The 19513-nt window shown below is 45.1% G+C and overlaps 1 protein-coding gene across 5 annotated transcripts in view; it reads right to left on the bottom strand.

Annotated features, from left to right (window-relative positions):
• PLCH2 (phospholipase C eta 2) overlaps nt 1-19513 on the bottom strand; it is a 326994-nt gene that overhangs the window by 51911 nt on the left and 255570 nt on the right. For all 5 annotated transcript variants that reach the window (XM_081201387.1, XM_081201388.1, XM_081201390.1 and 2 more), the window contains 3 exons: nt 17460-17631; nt 11350-11457; nt 4451-4609 (listed from right to left, as the gene is read on the bottom strand). In XM_081201387.1, the coding sequence (XP_081057513.1) occupies nt 4451-4609; nt 11350-11457; nt 17460-17631 (439 nt within the window). The remainder of the gene's footprint in view (nt 1-4450; nt 4610-11349; nt 11458-17459; nt 17632-19513) is intronic.

Raw genomic sequence — 19513 nt, forward strand, 5'->3', positions numbered from 1 at the left:
CAAAAATACACTGGCAGCCTATAATAAAAAGCAATGAGCTCCGTTCGCACTGCATGCCAATTTCACTGTTGTTTATTTTTTAAGCCCTTCTGATAATTAAAGGGCAGATTATCAGAAGGTCAGCCCAGAGTTAAGTGTTAACCAAAACAGAGAACAGTGGTGGTGTGTATGAAAAATCGCTCTTCATTTCCCCTGCAGGAGCTACGGACCAAGAAAACAACATCATCTGAGATCAGATTAAACATGTTGTTTTCACAGGCAGATCCCGATTGAGACACGGGAGGCAGCAATTCATTCCCGTTCTCCTTTCATTCATGAGCAGAGAGCCAGAAATGCCCTCTGAATGAAAGGTGAGCTTAGAAGCAAAAGGAAGAGGAGAGAAACAGCACAAAAGGCAGAAGGGACTCAGCCCAATTAGCCAGAGCATCTGCTCACACCACGCTCTTCCTGTGCAAGCATCTAACCTGGCCCTACAGCCGGTCCTAGCTGGATAGACTATGGTGGACATTTGACCTCAATAGAATCAGAGGAAGGATTAGCACCAAGGCACCCCCCCCCCAAAAAAAAATCAGGGCTCAAGTGTTGTATCTGTTGGGGACTGCTCTCCTCCCAAGGAAGAATCATAGAACTGTAGACTTGGAAGGAACCACTAGTTCAACCGGCTGCAAGACATGAATGTTTTGCCCAACACTGGGGCTTGAACCCGTGACCTTGAGATGAAGGGTCTCGTGCTCTACCGACTTAGCTACCCCACCATTACTGGCAGCTGCTTCCTCACGATGCTTCCTCAGGTTTGATTCAGAAGGCACAAAAGCCTTGCCAGCGAACTCTCTCGCACACATAGGAAGTTGCCTTCCGCAGAATCAGACTGCTGGTGCATCTAGCTCAGTATTGCTTAAGTTGATGGGTGACAGCTCTCCTGAGTTCAAGAGAGCACCTGGAGATGCTACAGACTGAACCTGGTGTCTTTTGTATGCAAAGCAGATCCTCTTCCGCCCAGCTATGGCCCTTCTCCCTGAACTTGGCTTCTTGGAACCCAGTTGCATCTGCTTTTCATTTTAGAAAAAATCCCGAGGCGTAGATGGCAGCCATAAATTGCTAATAATGGTGGCCTCTTTGAAATGCTCTGCCCATTTCCCTCTCCTACCCCCAGGCAAACACACTCAACAGCTTCTGATCAAGCCAGCAGCAGTTGCTGTCTCGGAAACAAACAGATATTAAATAGTTTAGCACAGTGGGGATAAAAAAAGAAGAGCAACAACAACAGAACACCAGTTCTCTTTGCATCAGTGTCCTTCGCGCAACTGGTGGTATGAGAGCAGGCACATGCAAACATATACAAAGGGATGGGCAATCTGGGCAGACAATAAATATTTGTCATGATTAACAGAGAAGCCAGTGACTGCACCATTAGTGCTCAAGCTCAATTGTCCTCGCGGAGGAAAAAGCCAGAGCGGTGATCAGTCAGGATTAACTGTGTTATTAGGGATCAGCCACTAGGCAGCTTGCTTCCACATGATTCTGTATTTGCACTTGATGCGGCACACGGCAGTCCCGCTTGTGACATATTGGGGGAGATGGAGACAGGCGGTGTCTCGCCTCCTGAGGCATTTATGGGGCAGGTCTCCAGGTTGCAATCCAGCAACCCTACCTCAGAGCGTACAGTCTCAGTCCAAAGGATTTAGCCCAGACACTTCCAGCTAAAGGTCCCTAGAGAACTTTGAACAGCCAGCATGTAATGTGAATGATCAATTGACTTCTTTTTCAGACACCACTTCCTTTGGATGAAAGTATCATCTCTTTTGTCTTTTTTTGCAGGAGGGGGATAGACTTACAGGAGGCTGAAGCAAGAAGTTCAACTCGGTTTGCATTTGAATGAGAAACCATCCAGTTCACACTTTTTGAATCAGCATGCAAGTGGAAACACGGCCATCCTTCAAAATTCTCAGTTCTCCAAATTTTTTAGGTGCAGTTCCCCAAGCACACAACGTGTACATAGATCACAGAATCATAAAATTGTTGGAAGGGTCCCAAAGGGCCATCTAGTCCAACCCCCTGCAATGCAGGAATCACAGCTAATGCATGTATGCATAAAATGCATGCCTGAGTGAATGTCCAAACATGCATTATATTGGAGAAAAATGCTTGTACAAATGTTTATATGACTCAAAACTGCATACAAACATGTTTACTCTGGGATAAATTCTCACTAAAATGCTGGCAATTTTTTCCTGAGGATTTTTAAAACAACAACAAATTGCTGTAGAAATGTGAAGAACAGAATTTAAGATTGGAAAACATGAGAAACTGAAGTTGACAGATTCATCCATGCCTAAGCCTCCCCCCCCCAGCCCCAACCCCCCCTCCTGTTCCTTCCCCATGGCAGATCCTGTTCTCCACAGGCAGAATCCTTAATACCTGTTGGCCCCTTAGTAGGAAATTATCCGGCAAGAATAGCCAAAGAACAAAGAGAACATTTAAGCATGCCAAAGCTGAGAAAGAAAGAAAGAAAGAAAGAAAGAAAGAAAGAAAGAAAGAAAGAAAGCTACTCAGGAATAGAAATACCAAATAATGACACAAAAAAGAGACCTATCCCAAAATAGATGGATTTCTCAGACTTCAGCTGCTATTTAAAAGGCGGCAGAGAATTGTGTGGGTGTTTGTGTTTACAAACAAAAGGATGCTGCTACTCTAAAAATACAGTCAGATTTATCCAAGCACAACTAACACTGCTAATAGAACAACTCACGCTAATGGGAAGAGTCAGCCCTGCTGAGGCAACACAACGGCGTTTATGTTGACATTAGTGGAGCGGTGCAGAAAAATGGCCCAGAGTACCTTGGCAGAGAGGCAGCAAAAGGGCTAATAAGAGGAGTAATAATTCCCTTGCTCTCTGAAAGCAGTGTACTACTGAATGCAGGTTTGTTTTGTTTAAAGAAAAAGCAGATGGTACAGTCCTCCCAGGAGAGTACTGATTGCAGATGGCTTTGTCAAGGGGAAAGGCAGGGTAGCAAGACCACCACCCTATCCATCAGCCCAACGAGGACCACAAGTGATTTGGGGCAGCACAGAGCCTGCAGGTGCCCAAGCCACCGTGTCACTCCCAGGAGAAATGTGTGGCTCAGGCGTGCTGCAGGCCCCGCATTGAGTGCCGCCTGGCATTTTGTCACTCCACTCAGTGGTGACACCCAGGTCAGCCCGCCCCCACTGCACCCCCCTTCCTCCGCCCCTGAGCAGGAGGAAAGACTTGTGGCAAAATGCATCTCCTTTCTGTATTGTTCCTTAACTCTGAAGGGTTTTGATCTGTAATGGGCTCAAGGGACTAAGGCTGCATAGCACCATACATTTAAAGCACCTCTCTCTCTCTCTCACTCACTCACTCACTCACTCACTCTCACTCTTCGTTTCTCTCTTTGAGCTATAGTTTAACACACACACACACACACAGAGAGAGAGAGAGAGTGCTACAATTCCCAGCACCTTTAAACTACAATTCCTAGAATTCTTTAGGGATGTCTTATGCTTAAAACGGGACGCAGGTGGCGCTGTGGGTTAAACCACAGAGCCTAGGGCTTGCTGATCAGAAGGTCGGCGGTTCAAATCCCTGCGACAGGGTGAGCTCCCGTTGCTCGGTCCCTGCTCCTGCCAACCTAGCAATTCAAGAGCATGTCAAAGTGCAAGTAGATACATAGGTACTGCTCTGGCGGGAAGATAAACGGCATTTCCGTGCGCTGCTCTGGTTCGCCAGAAGCGGCTTAGTCATGCTGGCCACATGACCTGGAAGCTGTACGCCGGCTCCCTCGGCCAATAAAGTGAGATGAGTGCCGCAACCCCAGAGTTGGTCATGACTGGACCTAATGGTCAGGGGTCCCTTTACCTTTACCTTATGCTTAAAACACATATGGTGTCTATACAGCCTCAGAAAAAGTTATTTCCAGATGCATGCCATTCCCAAAATTTTTCAGCCTTGCCTAAGGAAGGTTCAGTTGACCTTTGTTTCGGTTTCTCTGGATATTATTATATTTATTTTTGAGACGGAGAGACCAGATTTGCACACAGTATTATAAACATGGGCCCACAATGGAGCTACAACACTACAGATGCAACATTAGAGATTGATCTTTTGAGAGCTTTAAGGGTACTGGAATTATGCCCCATACTTATTGCATTTTCTGCAGGAAGCATATAAAGTATAGATGGAATATATTTGCTATATAAGGAGATGGAGTCCTCAGCCTAACAGGGCCTTTGAATCTGCAAACAAGGGGGATTAAAGGTGTCTGTTCATGTGTTTGTTTGATTGTTTGTTTTTTGTTCCTCAGGGAAACAGCCATTGCAAATGTGTTTGCAATGTGAAACAACTGAAATGGTCCTGAACGCGATTCTCCACTTGTCTTTTGTGGCAAAGCAGATGAGGCAACAAACAAACCCAAGAGCACAATTTCTTTACCTTCTTGAAATCATGCTTGTTGCCAAGTTTCCCAGAGGGCGTCATGGTGGTCACTGTGAAATTATTTGGGTCTTCGCAGTCACGGATTTTGGATTCCTTGATCAGAGAGTCCAGCTTCTTCTTTGCAATGTTCTCCACTCGCTTCCGATTGGTTGAGGCCTGCAGGTAAGAAAGGGGAGGCTGGGGGTTAAGAGACACAGGAGAGCTGGACTCTTGGATTCTAGCCCAAAGCCTACTAAAACGTTACAGAAATGTTAAATGAAAAGGAAACAGACTACGGCAAGCTCTACATTTGCTCAAAATAAACTACATGCCAAGACTGGATTGGTAGTCTCATGGGACATATCCGCACTACAAACAGATGCTGGTTTTACACAATCATTGCTTCCCCCAAGGAATCCTGGGAAATGTTGTTTGGTTGAAAGTGCTGAGCACCCTCTGTTTGAGATCCCCAGCCCTCCTTCCCAGGGAATGACTGGTAACTCAGTTTGAGTCTGCAGCATGGATATAGTCCCATGATTTCTACACTGGGCAGCAAAGTTATCATTCTATTCTTCTTTGCTAGAATGATAGAATTCTTCTTGATACCCAGGAGAGGTATTCTGAAGTGCCCTCAACAAGACAAATTCCTTTGGTGGAAAAGTGCCTCAAATGTGTTGTCTGTGATCAAACAGAGTGATGTTGTTGAAAGGAAAAGCGAAAAGCACATATTTTTAAGAATACTTTGCAAAACTGAAAAGGAACCAAAAAAAAAAAAAAAAAAAAAGGGTGGAGGGAGGAAACTACTGTTAGCAACAAGAACAACTTTGACGAGACATGCTTTGTTACCAAGCCACTAGCGTTCTTCCCGGAACAGAAGGAAACCTTAACAGACTCATCGTCGTGCAGTTTTTCCAAGGCTTAAATCACTTGCAAGGGAGCCAAATACTAGCCATTAAAGGTAGCTGGACCCATAGAGAGAAAAATTGTGATTAAGATAGAGGTGGCCAAGGGTACTCGATGTGGAACCTATCATAAGTCAATGGTAGGTAGGTCATAATTCAGTGTAAAAGAGCAATATGCTGAACATATACACAGTGAAAGGCTTAGGGTTTCCCACCCCTTTAAAATGCAATCCCATGTATGCTTACCCAGAAGTAAGTCCTACTTCAATGGGGCTTCCTCACTAAAAAGCATAGTTGCAGACTCTATTTTTTAAACCATTTTAATATACAGTTAGGTGCGAGGCAAATCAGAAATTCAGCACCAAGTCCCTGTCAATCATCTCAGAATCTTTGCATTCATTGACCAGCACAGGGTATCCTTAGTCCTCCATTGGTATTGTGGAGCTGGCGATTCAGATCCAATGCAGAGCACCACAGCTATTCTTATTACAGTAGTACCTCGGGTTACAGACGCTTCAGGTTACAGACTCCGCTAACCCAGAAATAGTACCCTGGGTTAAGAACTTTGCTTCAGGATGGGAACAGAAATCGTGCGGCGGTGGCATGGCAGCAGCGGGAGGCCCCATTAGCTAAAGTGGTGCTTCAGGTTAAGAACAGTTTCAGGTTAAGAACAGACTTCCAGAACAAATTAAGTTCTTAACCCGAGGTACCACGGTATTTAGATAGCATCTCCAGAGCGATCAAAACACTCCACATGCACAATATTTGTTTTAGACAGGAAAGTGGCCCAAGTATGTCTCATCCAATATATTAACCACTCCTTGAGGATCCTTACACAAAGACAACAGCTCTATCCATTTATGAGGAGGAGGTATTAGAAGGCTTGTGGGAACCCTTGAGGTTTGAAGTAGTACCAAAAATCTTTAGAAAAATAATGTAAGAGAACACACATGTACATAAGCACCCTTCCCCCACTATAAAACAAACCCAGTCCAGTGAGGAATGAGGTTGTTCAATTGTCAGATGATGTTGAGAAATGGGGCAGTGAAAATGGGGAAGGGGAATGGAATGGGATCTTTAAAATGACATGGCTGGCTCAATGAACAGCAGCACTCCACATCAGCATTTGAGTTTTCTCTTAATACATGTAAGTGGGATCTGAAGCAAACAGACTCCACTTAGATGTATTAAGAGCAAACTCAAATTATGAGATATGCTGGCTGTGTAGCCCAAACAGGGTTATTGAGAAACAAAAGGGATGCTCAGAATGCTTGAAGGACCCCCAAACTTTCCAAAAGTACAAAAACTCTTTTTTTTGGGGGGGGGTGTGGAACAGCCAATAAAAACTGTGAATGCTCTGTGGTCACAGAATGATGAATGTCTGCTGGGATGGAGAATGGGATACCGGGCAGGGAAACAGAATGGAGTGTCCTGGATATGGGCTGAGCCAGCTGGCTGCAATATCAAGCAGGAACACTCCACACAGCAACTTTCTTGCAGCAGGTCCCACATGTAATAAATAGAATCTTGTATTTTTGTCCACAAAAGAGAGACTGAGAGACAGAATCATATAGGGAATGCTTTGAGCTCTCAGAAAAAAGTATCTTCTAAAAGCATAGTATTCTGGTCTATTTCTGGAGCTTCTTTGTAGATTATGCGTTAAAACTTTCCCCACAAAAACAGGGTTGGAAGCCACCCTGGGATCACTTTTCACTGCAGAATTTATTCAGAAATAGACCTACAATGTCATTCTCCTACTTTACTGATATCTGCCCGGCAGTGAGCCAGGCCCCCAAATTTCAGGCACGTCACTGCAGTTTTCACTCTGCAAATAATATTTTTTTAACAAAACCACACAGACAAAAATGCCAAGAAAACCAAGTGAATCTTCCAAATGGAGTATATGCTTAAAAGAAACAAGGAAGGAAAACAGGCAGTGTTAACTTACTGGGGTAAAATAGAGAGTCTGATGTGGTGTTTTGAGCCCAAATCAACCCAGGCAAGGGATTCTAGTGCCCTTCTCCTGACACTACACACATGGCTTTGTTTTCGGACACTTTACAATCCTGAAACATGTGTGAATTGACTTTGGCTAGAAAAAATATACCATAAACTGTATTTATCAGTTTCATTTTACCCAGTGTTGATTTTCTACTACACTGGAAGTTGTGCAGGGTAGAAAACGACCTCATAAAACTGCCTGGTTTTTGGCTTCCTTGGAAGAGGGTTAAATGGCATATGATGCACAGTAGGAATATGCGTGCATCTTTCCTACCTGTTGGCTCTAACTTCCAAGCAACTTGCACCTTCAGAAGAAGACAGCCTATGCTTTCTTAATTAGCCACCGAATGGGGATTAATGGTATCAAAATACCAGCTGTCAGTTTCCGTGCTTTCAAAGTGCCGTTCAAGAGAAGGGCCTGTCAAACGCATCTGGAAACCCAGATGTTGATTGCAGAAAGTTTTGGTTTGTTTGTTTTTTCTCTTTTTAAAGCAGATGAAACAAATTGAAAGCTAATGAAGACAAAGATGCAACACAAAGTGAAGGTCCCTGCTCCGGCTTTTTAAAAAAATATAATTTAAACAAAATCAAAAGGAAACATTAATACAATACAGATGGGCCCCTTCAGAAGGAATGAAGATTTCTCCTCTCTTAGTTTCGTCTTCCCAACTTTCCTCCAAGACTTTTTCTTTTCTTTTTCTGTGGGGGTTGGGAAGGGCAGAAAGGAAAATGAAATTTCATCTCCTCTCCTCGCTAAAGGCTGGTGCTTGAGTGAAGCCCAGGAAGATTCGCAGCAGGCCAATGGCAACAGATTCAATTGGGTTAAGTATTGATTTTCTATAGTGTTTGCGCAAGCTATTGAGAAAACAGACAAAATTACTTTCTACTCCCGTTGCTTCTAGGGCTTGAACCTCATGCTGGCATTTTTAGCCTAGTGAGCAACCTGGGAGGGGGTTCCTCACACAGCTGCAGCCTTGCAAGCCAGACAAAGGGAGCTGTCCAGAAGGAGGAGGTCCTGATGCTAAGCAGTGGGGAAGCTCTCCAGAAGGCTAGGAGCAGGTCGTCTTGGAGGCTTTTGTGTCACCAGTTTCCAGTCTGTAACTGGAAGTTTAAGCCAAGGATGGAGAAGCTGTGGTCCTCCCGATGTTGCTCGACTGCAGCTCTTATGAGCCCAGCATGGCCAATAGTCAAGAATCATGGGGATTCTAGCCCAGCAACATTTAGATGGCCACAGGTCCCTTGCCCTGGTGCTGAAGTACTTGGCCTGGCTACGCCCACCCTTCCACATGCACCATAAAAACATAGGAATACCCTGCTGGATCACAGGTTGCAGCCTCTACCCTCCATGAATTTGTCCAGTCCTCTTTTAAAGCCATCCAAAAGTTGGTGGCTATTGCTGCTTCCTGGTCTGTGCGACTCCCACCATTTAACTATGCACTGCATGAAGAAGGACTTCCTTTCATCCATCTTGAACCTTCCAGCGTTCATGGTCCTGATCATGTTTATGGCCAGGCTTCTTTCTTCCAGATTTGTATGACTTGGAACGCCTCCTGCAAGCACTTTGTACTGCCAAGAACAGTTATCAGTTCGCACAGGATGTGGGCCCGTTGCTCAGATGTGTGGCTCGTATCCACCAGCAGCCATTTGTCCAAGTTTGTGGCCCCAGTTTTATGGAACTTCCTTCCACTATAGGTCAGCCAGCAACCCCCTCCCTAGCAAACATCTGGCATCTATTGAAGATGTTTCTTTTGATCCCACCAGGCATTTTAAACTGAATTCTGATATTATAGTTTAAACTGATTTTTATTATCATTGTTATAAAGCCGCTTGCACACCACTTAGCAACCATTGTTATTAAGCAGTATATTAATGGTTGGAATAAATAATATTTAAACAAAGTGCACCTGTGTGAGACAGAACGATGGCCTGAGTTTTAACCAGTCTCTGATCAGGAACAGGTGCGTGTTTTGTTTGGATTTAGCACAATTTGAGTTTCATAGTTTTGCTGAGCATTTTAATGTTCCAATGTGATAGGACCACAACACCACCACCCAGTATCTCTCTCACCCACCCCACCCCTGTTTCAGCACAACTGTGGTTTGGTAACGCAGCAATTTTCTACACTGCTTCAAAGCTAAGCAGGCTATAACTCTATGACTGACAATCTGCTTTTACCATACCTTCCACTTTGAAAGGGTGCAATGGGTCAGGAAAGAAAAGGAGACAAAAAGTCATCAGAGGGAACGTCAGACATCACAAAAGAACTGATAGCTGGGTTGACAAGGTCTGAAAGAAGCCCCCACCTCCAGTACAGCGCAGGTCTAAAAAGTTTGTCCTCCAAGGAAACACTCAGGAGAACCAAGAGGCAAAACTTTTCCTGGACTGTTATCACTGCACCTTTGAATAGCACCCCACAAAAAACCCCCGAAGAAATCTACCACATAGGAAAAACAGCATGTCAAGGAGACAGTAGAACAGAACACTTTTAAAAATATCTGTGGTGAGTATTGTTTTTCTTCTGAAAAATGCAAACATTCAAACAGGCAGTCCTTAACCTGCAACCTTTAGCAGTCCAGGAAATGCCTTTCTTTGTTATTCTGCTGAATGGATAAAGGTAAAAACAAGAGGAATGTAGCAATAAGAAGGTGAGGATAAGAGATAGCAAATCTGGAAGAAGAAAAAAACAAGAGTAAAAGTACTACCAAAACCCCATCATTTTCTCCAATGCCGCCTGCTTCAAAAAATGGTACTCGATGATGATTTTTTTAAAAAAACAAAACAAAACACCAAATACCTGCCTGTTTAAGATCAGAATCTCCTATTAGCTCAAGCTCCACAAAACAGGGAAATTGGAAGCTTAACAGGCCTGCCCAGTTACCAGCAATGGAAGCTGGGGAACACCACCAATTCTGCTGGCTCACAACTTAACCTCCATGCTCCTCCCCACACTTTTCTCCTTGGTCTTTCAGGCCCAAATCTATATGGTAAGCATAGGCAAACTCCAAATGTTTTGGGACCACAACTCCCATCATCCCTGACCACTGGTCCTGTTAGCTAGGGATGGTGGGAGTTGTAGTCCCAAAACATCTGGAGGGCTAAGTTTGCCTATGCCTCCCTATATGGGGAAGATGGGGAGCCTGGGACCGCCAAAGATTCCCCACAATTGTCCTGGTTCTGTACTGCTTTTTGAAGCATCAGAGGCTTACCGTATTGCTAGATCCTCCTGCTAAGATCATAACGCCTAAACACAGGCTCTTTTCTGCTCTAGAAAAAAAACCCCGCCTGCCGCAGTGTATTCCCGTCAAGCACATGCCATATGTTTTACCAGGCCCATGATCAAACCACTACACCACATTGCCTCTTTACTTTGGATAAGAGCATGGCAGTGGCACAATGCAAAGTGGGCAGGTAGTATGGGCTAGTGGCTTGAGTGTTTGACTGGCTAAGCACGTGGCATGTGGCTCACAGGGACATATTGCCATAGTAAATCTCTTTCACCATGATCTACAGCCTTGGATAACCATGAGAACATCACTTTCCTCCTAGCAAATCTTCTGGAGGGGGAGGCGGTTTGTGTGTGTGTTTGTTTGTGTGTGTGTGTGTTTAAGTCTGGAGTGGTGTGTCTGTGAAGAGGGTTCTTGTGGGGTAAGATGTGTGGGGTGTTTCAGTAGGGCATGCCATTTATCCCTGTGGATAGCTCAGTTGGTAGAGCATGAGACTTTTGATCCCAGGGTCATGGGTTTGAGCAATAGTTTCCCTACATTGCAGGGGGTTGGACTAGATGGCCCTCATGGTCCCATCCAACTCTACAGTTCTATGATTTTAGGGGATGAAGATCACCCCACCGTAAAAGGTAGGGTGTTCTTCACAGCTAACAAAGCACCCCACCCCAATTCCTGCAGAAACACCTTTACTCAGCTTTAACACTGGTAAATGTTATTCACTAGATCAGTCCCAACTCCACTCTGCACCAACTTTTGCATTAAGGGCCCCCTTCTGCGTTGTAATACTTACGTCTCCATTCATCAGTTTACAGTCATCTTCCATCTCATCGGCGCTGTCCTCATCAGACACTTCTCCTTCCTCTACATCTTCGCTAATGTTAGCTGGAAGTTTCTTCCCCTGGGAGGCAAAAGCATAATTAAGCTGCACAAACTAGAAATAAGAATCAATACAAAGCACTGTATTGATGGCATCTTAGCCAAGTGAGCATTAAAAAAAAAAATCACAGAAAGATACATGCACAGATTCATTTCTTGCATTTTTATTCCATTTAAGGAGCTCAGGGTCCATTTAAGGAGCTCAGGGTAAAGGACGCGGGTGGCGCTGTGGGTTAAACCACAGAGCCTAGGACTTGCTGATCGAAAGGTCGGTGAGCTCCCGTTGCTCAGTCCCAGCTCCTGCCCACCTAGCAGTTCGAAAGCACATCAAAGTGCAAGTAGATAAATAGGGACCGCTCTCCAGCGGGAAGGTAAACGGCGTTCCGTGTGCTGCGCTGGTGCTGGCTCGCCAGCTGCGGCTTAGTCACGCTGGCCACGTGACCCGGAAGCTGTCTTCGGACAAGCGCCGGCTCCTGGCCTCTTGAGCGAGATGAACGCACAACCCTAGAGTCGGTCACGACTGGACCTGTTGGTCAGGGGTACCTTTACCTTTTTTAAGGAGCTCAGGGTAGTACACTCAGATAAGTCCATCTCCCTTATTTCATCTTTACCACAACCCTGTCAAGTAAGCATGCCACTGTTTGGGCAGAATATAATTTATAGCTGCTCCATTTGGGCACCAAAAAAGCAACATCTTCTAATAATGTTTGTGTCATTTTGAAGAGCCAAAACTTTGACCAAGGCCCAGGTTGCTCTGATACCAATGCCTCGAAATGGAGGAGTCCAAAGCAGGCAGGGTAATATATATTTATTGACTGATAATCTTCACAGCCACCAAATCCTTTAAAAAAAGGGCTGAACGACCTGAGGTGCTGGGTTATCCATTATGAGTGAAGAATCACCCCAGGTACTTATCAGAAGCTCCATCTAAATGAATCGCTTCAAAGATGGGAGAATTTCTTCAAGAGAGCTGCCATTGATCTCTCGCACTTGAAAATTCAATCGTCTATAAATGGCCACCGCCAGGAGCAGACTGGATGAAAATGCTTGGTGAAAGTTAACTGAACAATGTCAAGCTCTGTGTGGTATACACAGGGAGAATAGAGAGCATAGGTGCAGAATCTTGATGTCCTTGATGTCCCAACCAGCCCCAACCAGCATGCTAAGTGGGCTGAGTTGACACACATGTTTCAGTCCAGCAATATCTGGTGGGCCACATATCCCACAGTCCTGTCCCTACCAGCCAAAGTGGCTGTGTTCTGCCTCCACTGCCATAGGCAGCAAGCCTCTGAGTATATCCGTGCCTGGGAATCACAAGAGGGGAGAGTGCTGATGCACTCAGCTCCTATAGGCACCTGACTGGCCACTATAGGGACAGATGCTGCACTAGATGGGCCATTGGCCTGATCCAGCAGCCTCTTCTTACATCCTTATGATGGAAATCCATTCCCAGTAAGGTAAAGGTAAAGGACCCCTGGATGGTTAAGTCCAGTTGAAGGTGACTATGGGGTTGTGGTGCTCATCTCGCTTTCAGGCTGAGGGGGCCAGCGTTTGTCCACAGACAGCTTTCCGCGTCATGTGGCCACCATGACTAAACCACTTCTGGCGAAATGGAACACCATGACGGAAGCCAGAGTGCACAGAAATGCCATTTACCTTCTGCCGGAGTGATACCTATTTATCTACTTGCAGTGCTTTCGAACTGCTAGGTTGGCAGGAGCTGGGACAGAGCAATGGGAGCCAACCTTCCGATCGGCAAGCCCAAGAGGCTCAGTGGTTTAGACCACAGCGCCACCCATGTCCTCCCAGTAAGAGTATGCACTGACCACAAGATTCATTTTAGACCTCAATTTGGCACTATGGGAAACAGTCCGATTCTGTCTTGGGAGGCTGACCAATTTGATCCAGGTCCAAATCTCAGTTAAAAGAAACTAAGTTGTGTGCCTCCCCATTCACTATGGGGTGGTGGTGTTATTACGGGGGGTTATTATATTATTATTATTGTTGTTGTTATTACTACTGCTGCTTAAAAACAAAAAAGCTCTAAGTTTTCTTATAACAGCTATAAGTTTGAAGCAAGCTTGTTTTCTCCTGCTCTGGAGCGTAGGACTCAAACCAATGACTTGGAGTTACAAGAAAGGAGATTCTGACTAAACATCAGGAAAAAACTTCGGATAGTAAGAGCTGTTCAACAGTGGAAAAGTCTTCCTTGCAAGGTTATGGACTTTCCTCCTTCCTTGGAGGCTTTTAAGCAGAGGGTGGGTGGCCATTGGTCACGGATACTTTAGCTGAGATTCCTGCATTGCAGAGGGTTGAGCTGGATGACCCTTGAGGTCCCTTTCCAACACTATAATTCTATTATTCCTTTTGGCACAGTCAGATAACATCTTAAGTCATAATAGCCTCTCACAGTGGATAAAGGTAAAGGGACCCCTGACCAGTCGCAGACAACTCTGGGGTTGCAGCGCTCATCTCACTTTATTGGCTGAGGGAGCCGACGTACAGCTTCCGGGTCATGTGGCCAGCATGACTAAGCCGCTTCTGGAGAACCAGAGCAGCGCACAGAAACGCCGTTTACCTTCCCATTGGAGTGGTACCTATTTATCTACTTGCACTTTGAAGTGCTTTTGAACTGCTAGGTTGGCAGGAGCAGGGACCAAGCAACGGGAGCTAACCCCGTTTCAGGATTCGAACCACCAACCTTCTAAGTGGCAAGCCCTAGGCTCTGTGCTTTAACCCACAGCGCCACCTGTGGATAAAGCCCAACAAATGGCAGACAAACAGATCCATCAGGTTTGGGGCCAAGACTTTTTTAAAAAAGACTCCAGGGCTGTAACCAGCAATGCTGACCCTCTGTTGCTGGCCGAATTTTTTTATATGGGGGTGGGGAGGTTCAATGGGAGAAACTTCTATAATGTCTGTCCAGCAGCTGATTTTGCAGTTGAGTTAAAGAAGGTTTTGCCTGAAAATTAACCTGTGCTGTGAAATATTCAGGTTTGTCAAGTATTTTGATTTGAATGCTCCATATATATTTTTTACTTTGGAAAAAAAATAGATAACCATGACTAACAGGGCATAGTTAAGGCTATATAAAAAAGAGAAATTCTCCTCTGTTAGCATGACAGTGTCACTATGTGCTCAGAATGTCAGAGGGCTTATTAGCCTCTAATGCATGTATCTTGGGGCAACAATATGAATTCCATGTGCGTACCCACACTCTCCAAACCAGGGCTCTGCTAAGGTACAGTTCCCAAGATTTTATTTTGCAGGGAGGAGTCACGACAGCTAGAACCTGCATAAGAACTTGTGTTGCCAGCAGAGTAGATGTGAAAAAGACCTACGTCTGTACTTTGAGTCTTTGTTTCATACCTTAAAGGCCACAGCCTTCTATTTCAGGGCTAGCTTCCTCCAGGTAACATCACAGCTCATATCCGTCTCAAACAGCCCTCCCACAGTGATGCAAAGCATATAGTGTTTGATAGTTTAGAGATCTTTTGTTTTGCTTCTGCTCTGCATCTAAAAATGTCTTTGGCATTTGTGATGGGTTATTTGTTTTACAAATTTATAAACGGCTTCACAGCCAACATGGTGTACAAGGAGATGAAATAGAAATATTACAACCTCCCCCAAAAGAATGGGAAAAAAATTCCTACATAGTAAAAACAATTCCTAAGAATGCACAATTAATATTTCACAAATGACTGGGTCACAAAATGGGGTGGTGGGGATCAGTGATTGCCTAAACATCAGGATGCTGGGCACCAAATTTCAGCTTGTAATTGATTCCAGAGGGCTGGAGCTACGAGACTTAAAAGCCCACTTTCAAGTACAGGCTAAGTGCACCTCTGGGGCATGTAGTATGCTCAGGAAAACAATTGCTAGACACACAGATATGGGGTGAGGTGATCCCATAGGTAACCTCGACTTAAGTTGCTTAGGGCTTTAAATGCTAAAAGCAAAACCCTTGAACTGCACTCAACAGCATAGTGTTAGCTACAGCAGCTCTCTCAATGGAGGTGCTATGGGACATCCTTGTCAGCAACCTGGCTGCAGCCCTAACTAAAATTTTAAACAACCTCTTTCTTATGAGGATGTCATATAAAGGTAAAGGAACCCCTGACCATTAGGTCCAGTCGTGGCTGACTCTGGGGTTGCGGCGCTCATCTCGCTTTACAGGCCGAGGGAGCCAGCATACAGCTTCCGGGTCATGTGGCCAGCATGACTAAGCCGCTTCTGGCGAACCAGAGCAGCGCACAGAAACACAGTTTACCTTCCCGCCGAAAGTATTTATCTACTTGCACTTTGTGGTGCTTTCAAACTGCTAGGTTGGCAGGAGCAGGGACCGAGCAACGGGAGCTCACCCTGTTGTGGGGATTTGAACCGCCAACCTTCTGATCAGCAAGTCCTAGGCTATGTGGTTTAACCCACAGCACCACCCATGTCCCCAAGGATGTCATACACCCCCCCCAAAAAAAGCCCCAGTACCTTTGGTTAACACTGAATGCCATCTTCATTTGCAAGCTCTTGCCCAGATACTATAATTTAATGTAGCTTGTAAACTTACTATAGTAAGCCTGAAGAGACGATGAGACTTATCATTATATCTAAGAGCTTTGGTGCAGAGTGGGTGGGGAATCAGCTGAGATTTATGGGAAGGCCAAATTGGTGCTACTGTTGAGAAGATTCCAGCTGAGTCCTAGTTACAGTAGACTAGTGTTCCCCAAACCAGGAATGTTTTGGACTACAATTCCCATCACCCCAACTATTGGTGATGCTGGCTGGCTCTGGTGGGAGTTGTAGTCCAAGAAATCTGGGGGGCACCAGGTTGGGGACAGCAGCTGGAGACACCCTTCTGCCCAAAATAGTAAGGAGCTGCAGGAGTGCCTAGACTACTTCAAGCTTCACAAATCGAATTCACCTCTGCAATGAGGCTGCATTTTAATGTTGTATTTTAATCTTGTTTTTAAGTTGTATTTTGATCAATTGTTTTTATACCTGGTGTTAGCCGCCCTGAGCCCAGTCTTGGCTGGGGAGGGCAGGGTATAAATTATTATTGTTGTTGTTGTTGTTGTTGTTGTTGTTGTTATTATTATTATTATTAATGGACAAAGTGAACATAGCTGCAAAACCAAATTGGCCCCCATTCTCAGGCACTGGGAACATTTGAGCCAACATTTAGCCTGGCCAATAGGTGAAGCGTTTTCCATTTGATATATTAACACTGCCTCCTAAACCCCACCACCACCACCTCCCCCAAAAATCCAGAGGGTACTTCACTTGCTGCCCTCAAATGTCTATCAAAATGTCAGGCAGCTTGCAAAGAGAGTTAAACAATAACACCAACAACCTTTGCCACCACTCCAGGGGATATTCCATTCAACAACTTCACCAGCTAGCTGTAACAAAAGGATGGAGGCAATGAGGACTGCTTGGCCGGCACGTAGGAGAGTAACGAGAGGGGAAGCGACAACGGCAGCACTTCGACTGGCTCTCCTGAGGCTAACTTCACAAGCTTCATGCTACATGCCATTAGAGTTTGATTGATGTTAGGAGGATTCCGGAGAGACACTGGCAGTTCAGGCACAGTCAACCATGGTTATTCATTTAGACACGCACAAACCTTCACTGGGTCTACACTGGTTGCAGCCACAGCAAAGAGGAGCGGCCGAAGCACACACTGTGAATCTTAAAATTCTGAATAGTCTCGGTTTGGAAGATGGCCTGATACTGAGGCTTCCATTCACACGCAGACTTTGGAAGAAATCTAAGCAAAAATGTGTCTCTGTGTATATACATATAGTAATAGTCACATAGCCAGTGTTGCTTAAGAATTCTAAGAAACCAAAAAAATCAGTGCAGTTTTGAAAGGTTCAACCCACCACCTTGATTCAAAACGGCTTGTAATTGTATTCAAACCTGCTCCTCGGTCCCAGGAACCATAATGCAAAATGTGGTTATTTTATCTTAATATAGTGTATAGCTGACAAACCAATAGCTTCCCAAAATATATAGTAGACATCTTACCTTGACCAATATTTTCCCTTTCAGACTTTCTGGAGAAGGCAGCTTTGTGGGATCTTCATTGCTCACGGAAGACAGGTCCAGTTTGTCCCCCAGGATTTCAATAAGATACTGGGCCATCTTCTTCTGCTGCCCCACGCTGCAGTGGTTCTCGATTGACAAAATGACAGGGTACCTTTGGAGGAGGAGAGCAAACCCACACAAGGAGAAAATGGTTCAGCTGCACACCCGAGGATTCCCCCCCCCCCTGTAATCACTTGCTGTTCTGCAGATGCACAGCCACATTTCTGGTTCCAGCCCCAAAATGCCAAACACAAGGGAGTTCTCGGTTTGCACCCATGAAGATACCAACAATGGTGGTCACTAAGTCCAGGGAAAGCCAATGTGATACACTCTGGATGTTGTTGGGTTACAGCTCCCATCCATCCCACAATAGCCAGTGGTCAGGGATGATGAGAGTTGGAAGTCAAACAGCATCTAGAAAGCACCATGTTGACTATCCCTGGCTTAGTAGGTCAGAATTTCATGTTTTCTTTTATATAAAAGCCACTTCCAAGTTTCTGTTCAATGACAAGGTTTCAAATGCCTATTGGTTGGCCACTGTGGGAACAGGATGCTGGAGCAGATGGTGCCATTGGTAAGATTTAACAGGATTTTTTGGGTGTTGTTTGGTCATTTCTTGCTTTTAATGGAGGAGACATGGATGTAGAGTAAAATCCAGTATGATTGAGAGAAGGCAGTGTGCCTGGGCACAGAACAGAGACACGCATACTGCCTCTACCCAAAACTGGGTCCCAACCAATGGAGGCTGGTACGTTAGGGAGAATGGGGCATTGCTCCACCAACCTGTCTGCCTCCATACTTAGAAGCAGTCCAGGGGGTGGCACTGCCTGTCGACTTCCTCCTCCACAGGCTCGGTGTTGCTTCTTATGGAACTCAGCAGGGAGGAGGAATTGACTGTGGCACCACCTATTGATGGGCTCCTTGCATTCCAACCTACCAGTCCGAATGGCCAAGCTGGATAAAGGGCCAATGGAAGCCTCCTCTGTGCAGTGCACCCTAGCAGTCATCTCCATCTCCCTGAGTACCCATCTTACCTCCTATGAGTTAAAAGAGTCGGCACTACTGGATAATGGATCACATAAACAAAGCAAGCCACAGGTTCCTTTTACTTCCAGTGCCCATCATTATCTCCAAACCTGAGCCAGTTTATTGTATGCAGCTTGTTGGCAGGCTCTGAGACCACCCTGAATATCCCTTAATTATCACATTTATGATAGCGGCAAGCCTTGTGGCTTGTCCTCCTCTGCTCTCCTGTTTTGCTTAAATGTAAAAAAAAAAAAGTCAAAAAATGCTCTTGCAAATAAAGGACTCTCAGAGTATTCAGAGGCGATAAAAACCTGAGATAGCATCTCATAAATAAGACTGTGGCTGGGGAAAGAGCTGAAAATACTGCCCAATTTATTCCCTGCACAGGCATCCAGGCTGCTTATGATCAGCCACCAGGCTACTTAAACAGGAAAGGAACAGAAGGACCTGCTTGAATTTAGCACACTCTGTGGCTGTTTTCTTCTCACCACTTTCTTCATAAATGTGCATTTGGGTCGTTTTGCTCACTTGAGCTGAATGCATTGTTATTTGCACTACTGCCCTGAGAATTGTCTATTAGGGCTGCAGGCAGTGGTAAGGGCCAAGTGAAGATGTCCTCTTCCCCACCCCTTGCTATTTCACTGTCCCGTTCACATACCCTCCCCGCAACATTTCTCCGATGGAAATAGGGACGTCCCATTCCATAATGATAGTTTCACTATTTATGCCTCACACATCTTATTGGGTGGCCCCAGCCACTCTGGGCAGCTTCAAACATATATAAAAACACCATTAAACATTTTTAAAAACACAAAAAACTTCCCTATACAGCAGTACCTCAGGTTAAGTACTTAATTCATTCCAGAGGTCTGTACTTAACCTGAAACTGTTCTTAACCTGAAGCACCACTTTAGCTAATGGGGCCTCCTGCTGCTGCTGTGCCGTCGGAGCACAATTTCTGTTCTCAT

The sequence above is a fragment of the Podarcis bocagei genome, assembly GCF_964188305.1.
Source record: "Podarcis bocagei genome assembly, chromosome: 7".
Lineage (NCBI taxonomy): Eukaryota > Metazoa > Chordata > Lepidosauria > Squamata > Lacertidae > Podarcis > Podarcis bocagei.